At 38.9% G+C, this 7,500-nt stretch overlaps 1 protein-coding gene across 1 annotated transcript in view; it reads left to right on the top strand.

The window, feature by feature from the left end:
• LOC143036105 (uncharacterized) overlaps positions 1-7,500 on the top strand; it is a 29,692-nt gene that overhangs the window by 20,674 nt on the left and 1,518 nt on the right. Inside the window, exons 3-4 of the mRNA XM_076203359.1 lie at positions 6,653-6,838; positions 7,201-7,265. Of these exons, the coding sequence (XP_076059474.1) occupies positions 6,653-6,838; positions 7,201-7,265 (251 nt within the window). The remainder of the gene's footprint in view (positions 1-6,652; positions 6,839-7,200; positions 7,266-7,500) is intronic.

Here is a 7,500-nt window from a genome sequence, read left to right as displayed (position 1 = left end):
TGAACGAAGACATGGTGAAATTTGTGTTACCCCCATTGTTAAACCATTAGTTTCTTCCGCGCGGGGCGAAAGAAGCGGTCGAATTAAACATAATGGCTCTCGGAGCAATACGGCGTCAAGAATGTAAGTGACATTCTTTGTGGCGTTCTCCTGACTTCCTTTGAGAAGAGAAATGTTTGTCTCGACAAAGAATACTTTTGTCGTTCAGCCAAACGAAAGAGCACCAAATGTAAAAGCCATGAAGCAACACAAAATTAGAATTAAGGTAAACGCTGGAGAATATCTTCGGAGCAGAGGAGAAAAATAAATAAAATGTCAATGCGATAGAAGACAGACATGGAAGACAGAAAACAAAAGGAGAAAATGTGAGAGAGGAGAAAGAAAGAAGGGGGAGAGATAGAGGAACTGAGAGAGAAAGATAGATAGAAATTGTGGTAGATAGATGGATAGATAGATAGATAGATAGATAGATAGATAGATAGATAGATAGATAGATAGATAGATAGATAGATAGATAGATAGATAGATAGATAGATAGATAGATAGATAGATAGATGGATGGATTGATAGATAGATATATAGATGAATGGATAGATAGATAGATAGATAGATAGATAGATAGATAGATAGATAGATAGATAGATAGATAGATAGATAGATAGATAGATAGATAGATAGATAGATAGATAGATAAGTAGATAGATAGAGAGAGAGAGAGAGAGAGAGAGAGAGAGAGAGAGAGAGAGAGAGAGAGAGAGAGAGAGAGAGAGAGAGAGAGAGGTAATAACACATGTGAATTTATGGTAGTTTAGAAATTGTATGAAAATATACCAGTAGTTCAGAAACGAAGCAAGAATAAAATAAGCTGGACAAATGGTAACAATAACCAATGCTGAGAAAGTTTGTACATACAGATGTACTATGGAAAGAAAATATAAGTAGCCAGGATGGGATATCTACCGAATAATACTTTATTAGAGGTACGATTTCTCAAGATATGAAATAACCGAAATAGGACGAGTACCAAATACTATACATTCCAAGTGACTCCAGTTCAAATCTGAGCACAGCAGGGAACTACAAAGTAGTCCAATATTGTCGAGGAATATCTCACTGACTACATCGGAATCGAACATTGGTAGAGCATGTATTCGAGGACTCAGCGAATTCGAGTCAGTGAGTGAGGAGAGAACAGACATTGACGTCGAACTACTGTATATGAAAAGGAGGCTCTTCATGAGGGTAATGCTAACTAGACATCGAAATGAACAGGTCTCAATAGGTTGTCTAATGTTGCCTTATATACAAAATAGAATGGTTGGAGTGGAAATACGGAGGACATGGGTGAAGATGAAATTATAATTTGTCCGAGTGAGAGAGAGAGAGAAAGAAAAAATGTGCAAGAATAGACAAATTAACTACAATATATTCTCATCTGAAATTATGCTTAACCACTCTGAGCTCTGAAGAATTTTCCTGAGGTGAATAAAAACATCTGCCGCGGAAAGAATAAAGATGTAAGTCGATTTATTTCCTTAAAGGTCTAGCCCAGTGGTTCTTAACCTGTGGGGAATTCCCCACTGGTGGGAAATGGCGGAGTTGCCAAGTGGGGAAAACAAAAATTAAGGGCCGTAAAATGGCACAAAAAAGCAAAGCGTATATTTATGTACTAAACACTGCATGGGTTAAAATCGAATTTGTCAAAGACCGATGCTGTGGTGGGAAATGGAGAATTGGCTCACTAAAAAGTGGGGAATTGGAGAAAAAAGGTTAAGAACCCCTGGTCTAGTCTGCCCGAGCAAAACGTTCCCTCTAAATACTTTTCAGCTATTATCAGGAGATTTAAATACCTAAGAATTCTAAAATTTCAAACTTAACTTGAAAGTAATTATCTTATCCTCGAGGTATCCCATACGAACTGAATGTTTCTTCCTATCTAAGTCTGGTGGAGAAAAGAGTATAGCAACAACGATAAATCGACTGTCGAGAAAATGTCTACAGAGAAAGGAATAATGCTGACTTGCTAGGGATGAAAGGTTAAGAGAAAATGTAGTCGAAGCATAGTAGTTGGCTCTTTCTTTGTATTGAAAAAATGTCTCGTTCCAATCACAACACTCATTCAGATTAAGGGAATTTCTCCATTTTTCTTTCAGTTGTTCCCACCAGAGGCCACTATCACGGACCACCCATTTCCTCCTTACTCTGTCTTTTGTGTCTGCTTTTGTTATGCCCAATTCTATATCCATTAGCCCTCTCTTTAGTATTTTCTCTACCCCTCCTCCATGGTGAATTCATACGCCCTCTTCCCCACATCCTCCTCATCCCTCCTCTGCTCATGGCCAAACCAGTTCAGACTCGATTCTCTGGATTTGTCTCCAAACCGAAACACGTGCTCTGTTCCTCTAACATGCATATTTCTTATTCTGTAAATAAAATTTACAACTGTTGTGGGTTTAATGGAGTATGAGGCTATAATACCTGTTCCTAAAGAAACCATAACACTTTTATTAATGCGACGGTCTTTAAAGGCTTCGATCCGGGTAACTCTAGATTATTCTATTCAAGAGAGAGATGACGCTATGCAAGTTACATGATGGGCCCTTTATCGTATATACCAATGTCTCTTCTTATTCGCATCCCTTTTCATTCCTAATCTTCAAATTGTATTTAATTTCTTATTGTCACCTCTCCTCCATAGATATCTTCCGTCCTCCATAAAGTACTTTTCCTTCTACTTTTCTTTTCCCTCATTCATAAACAACGAATGCAACTTCACAGATTGCTTCACACGTTCCCGTTAGGAGGGTATCGTCTATGACTTCTCAATCTCATTCCTTCAACGTTTTGTTTTGGAGTAACCTCTAATTTCACAAAGTATGAATTTACAATGTGTGTGCCCACATTAATATTGTGGGTGAGATTGTGTGAATGTATGTATATGTGTGTCTGTGTGTGTGTGCGTGTGTGAATGATTGAAAACAGAGAGTTGTTTTAAATGGAAAAGTGGAGTTCCTCAGGGTTCCGTTTTTGGGCCACTTCTATTCATAGTATATATAAATGATATAGACCATGGACTAAAATGTACTGTTTTCAAATTTGCTGATGATACAAAACTGTGTGGAATGGCAAATGATCACTTAATCCAATTAGATATTCAAGAAGATTTAGATAAATTACAGCAATGGTCTGAAAAGTGGCTGATGAAATTTAACACAAATAAATGCAAAGTAATGCATATAGGTAAAAATAACAGTAAGCACGATTACAAGTTATTTTGAAATTTGTTAACAAAAGTGGATAGTGAAAAAGATCTCGGCGTAATTATCAGTAGCGACCTCAAATCATCCAAGCAGTGTATTTCAGCCTCTGAGAAAGCAAATAAGATTCTAGGACTGATTGCGCGATCTTTTGATTTTAAAGTCCATCACTCATTAACAAGCTATATAAATCGTTAGTTCGTCCACATTTGGAATATGCTGTTTCTGTATGGTCACCGAATCTCATTAAAGACATTGACAGACTGGAAAAAGTACAACGGCGAGCCACAAAACTTATTCCAAATATCAAAAATAAATCATACGAAAATCGACTAAAACATATGAATCTGTTTTCCCTAAAAATGCGTAGACTCAGAGGTGACTTGATACAGGTCTTTAAAATTCTAAAGGGAATTGACAACATCAAAAGTGACAAAATTTTCTCATTGAATGAGAATCAGACAAGAAACAATGGTCTCAAACTGTCCGGAAATAGATTCAATTTGGAAGTAGGTAGAAACAACTTTGCCAACCGTGTAGTTAATGAATGAAATAAACCTCCTGCACAGGTAGTGCAATGTAGTTCAGTTCGAAGCTTTAAGAATCACTTAGAGAAACACCTAAGCAAGATGCTGTAATAATTATAATTTATTTTATATTATTTGTTTTTGTTTTGTTATCATTTGTCTGTTTTGATTTTTATTTATTATTAGTTATATGTCAATTTATTATTATCTACTATTTACCTGTTTGTTTATTATTCAACTATACCTATGCATTTATTTATGTATTTTATTTGTTATTTATATTATTATAGTTTTTATTCATTAATTTATTATTATTATGATTTTTTTCGCATTCGACCTAGATATGAATCAAAAGTTCTCCTGTCGGCATGCTCCGCCTTTGTAATCCTTTGTAATCCTTTTATGTGTGTATGTGTGTGTGTGTGTTTGTGTGTGTGTGTGTGTGTGTGTGTGTGTGTGTGTGTGTGTGTGTGTGTGTGTGTGTGTGTGTGTGTGTGTGTGTGTGTGTGTGTGTGTGTGTGTGTGTGTGTGTGTGTGTGTGTGTGTGTGTGTGTGTGTGTGTGTGTGTGTGTGTGTGTGTGTTGTTGTTGTATTCTGTAGCCAACAAGTGGAGTGTCCCCAGACTCGTGACCACCATGTACAGGTCAAGACTGGTCACCTCATAGCACGGCACGCGTTTGAATAATTTATATTCACATATATATATATATATATATATATATATATATATATATATATATATATATTCACTCCAACAACTTTATTTATTTTGTTTATTATTCAACTATACCTATGCATTTATTTATGTATTTTATTTGTTATTTACATTAGTATAGTTTTTTTCATTAATTTATTATTATTATGATTTTTTTTCGCATTCGACCTAGATATGAACCAAAAGTTCTCCTGTCGGCATGCTCCGCCTTTGTAATCCTTTGTAATCCTCTTGTGTGTGTATGTGTGTGTGTGTGTGTGTGTGTGTGTGTGTGTGTGTGTGTGTGTGTGTGTGTGTGTGTGTGTGTGTGTGTGTGTGTGTGTGTGTGTGTGTGTGTGTGTGTGTGTGTGTGTGTGTGTGTGTGTGTGTTGTAGTATTCTGTAGCCAACACGTGGGGTGTCCCCTTAAAGACTCGTGACCACCATGTACAGGTCAAGACTATGGTAACTCATAGCATGGCACGCGTTTGAATGATTTATATTCACATATATATATACATATATATATATATTTATATATATATATTCACTCCAACAATTTTATTTATTTTGTAAATAAAATTAAAAAAAAATCCTCTATATCCTGTAACAAGGATATGTATGTAATGCACAAAGATTATAAATTATTGTATACTAAAAACAGAGAATTAAGAATTTCGCCACCATTGTTGTACATAGTATCATCGACATTATACGTACTGTCCCTTGGCCTAAAACTAAACTCCAGACTAAACTAGAAAGTTCATGTAAAGTATCTAGTTGATGCATACAACAAGAGAATTTGCCATGCAAACTAACGTGCACAAATTGGTAAGCAGATAGGAAATCTTTACCAATGATTTATGCGTCCCTAATTAGATCTGAATCAGATTTATGGTTCGGCAACAACAACCACGTCACAACCCCTGAACCTCATCCAAAACAAATGCCTGCGACTTGCACATGAAGCAATACGCTGCACAAGAATCGAGAGGCTGGAAGTTCAAGCCAATTTTCCCCCCCTCCACTACAGGCGTGAACTACTTACACTCCACTACGCCGCCAAAGTGCTCCATATCCCACGACATCCTTGCAACCGGGCGGCGTCCCAATACAAGCACTTTACCAACTCTAGCCTTAATCCCTTTTCCATCAGGATCCGATCCTTGTGCGAGCAGTATTCAGTGCCACTGTGGTCTATTGAAAAAGTAAAGACGTTCCACATACCACCGTGGGAAAAGATCACCCTGAACGTCGACATCAACGAAGACCTCCACAAGAAATCGTGCTCGGTGGAAGAACTCCGACAGAAGACCCTACAAGTCATCAACGGGTACACTGGCCACAGGGCACTGTATACGGATGGTTCCAAGTGTGGCCGTAAGACAGGGACAGGGTTATATAGCTCCACAACCCGGATGATGTTCCGATTGCCGGACCATACGAGTACTTATATTGCCGAACTCGTTGGAATATACAAAGAGATAGTAACTATGTTATTTTCTCAGATTCTTTGAGTGCATTACATTCAATTAAGTCGGGTAACCAAATGGGGAATTTTCTCCTGGGCAAAATCATTAGCGCACTTTCGAGGACCAAGTCCATTACTCTCTCTTGGGTTCCCAGCCACATTGGGATTTCCGGGAACGAGAAAGCGGACACGCTGGCCAAATCTGCGTTAGAAAATGACTTTATTATAGATATACCCATAGACACAGGCACTTTCAATTCAATCTTAAGAAAACAATTACACGCCCACTGGCAACACCAGTGGGACAATCTCCATATCACACATAAACAAAAGGAGCACATAACAGACTGGTCAACATCATACAGAAGCAATAGACGGGAGGAAATCGCCATAGCAAGGCTGAGGATGAATTCCACCTACATCACCCACCTAGATCCTTATATCACTGGCGTATTTCCTCCCCAGTGCAACACCTGCAACACTACACTATCTATAAGACACATACTCATACACTGCACGAAATATAACACACAGCGCCAGGCGCTTATACATCATTGCAGACTCAACAAAATTCAGTTAAACGTGACAAAACTTTTTTGCCAATGACTGTTTCCTTGTTGACAAAGTAGTGTATTATTTGCGCACAACAGGACTGTTGTGGATATTGTAATGGTAAATAAAACAGGATCGCAGGTTCACACCAGACTTGATGACCCCCTTATGGGGTCTTCCGAAGCTACACGCCTGCAGGATCTCCTCTCTAAAGACGAACTTGGAAATGAGAACCCGTCCGACTTGCTGCGACGCGTGAAGCGATTGCTCGGAGACAAATACGCAACATTCGACCAGTTCATCTTGCTCCACCTATTCTATCAGCGCCTGCCACCAAGGCAACTTCAAGAATTCTGCCCAAACTTTTCAGAGTTTCATGGACGAAGTCCTAGGAGCTTTACCTTTTTGTTTCACTTACATCGACGATGTGCTCATCGCCAGTCCGGACGAAGGCACGCACCAAGACCATCTGAAACAAGTCTTTACCCGACTTTAAGACTACGGCATCCACATTAATCTCGACAAATCTGAGTTCGGTGTTTAATCCATCAAATTCCTATGACACACCGTCACACCTTCAGGCGTCACCCCTGTCTAATCCCGCTGCGACGCCATCCAGGGTTTCCCGAAACCTACAACATAGCTCCAACTCAAACAATTCCTTGGTATGTTAAAAAGTTCTCTAACCGTTTCATTCCAGGCTGTGTTCAATTGCTCCAACCGTTCTACTCCATGATCAAGCCATGCAAGAGGGGACGTTCCATCGTACTCATCTGGGACACCGAAACTGATGCAGCTTTCATGGCAGCTAAAGAAGCACTCAAGAATGCTACCGCCCTTAGTTTCCCTATCCCTGATGCCGTTACTTTAATCTCTACAGACGCTTCAGACACAGGTTTCGGCACAGTTCTGCAGCAATACATCAACGACGCCTGGAAACCCATCGCCTTCTTCTCAAAGAAACCCAACAAGGCCGAGAAGAAATACAGAGCCTTCGACA

The sequence above is a fragment of the Oratosquilla oratoria genome, chromosome 20 (assembly GCF_046742065.1).
Source record: "Oratosquilla oratoria isolate Oo_2021 chromosome 20, ASM4674206v1, whole genome shotgun sequence".
NCBI lineage: Eukaryota > Metazoa > Arthropoda > Malacostraca > Stomatopoda > Squillidae > Oratosquilla > Oratosquilla oratoria.
The sequence above is the reverse complement of the archived record's forward strand: the minus strand, read 5'-3'. Positions and strand labels throughout refer to the sequence as shown.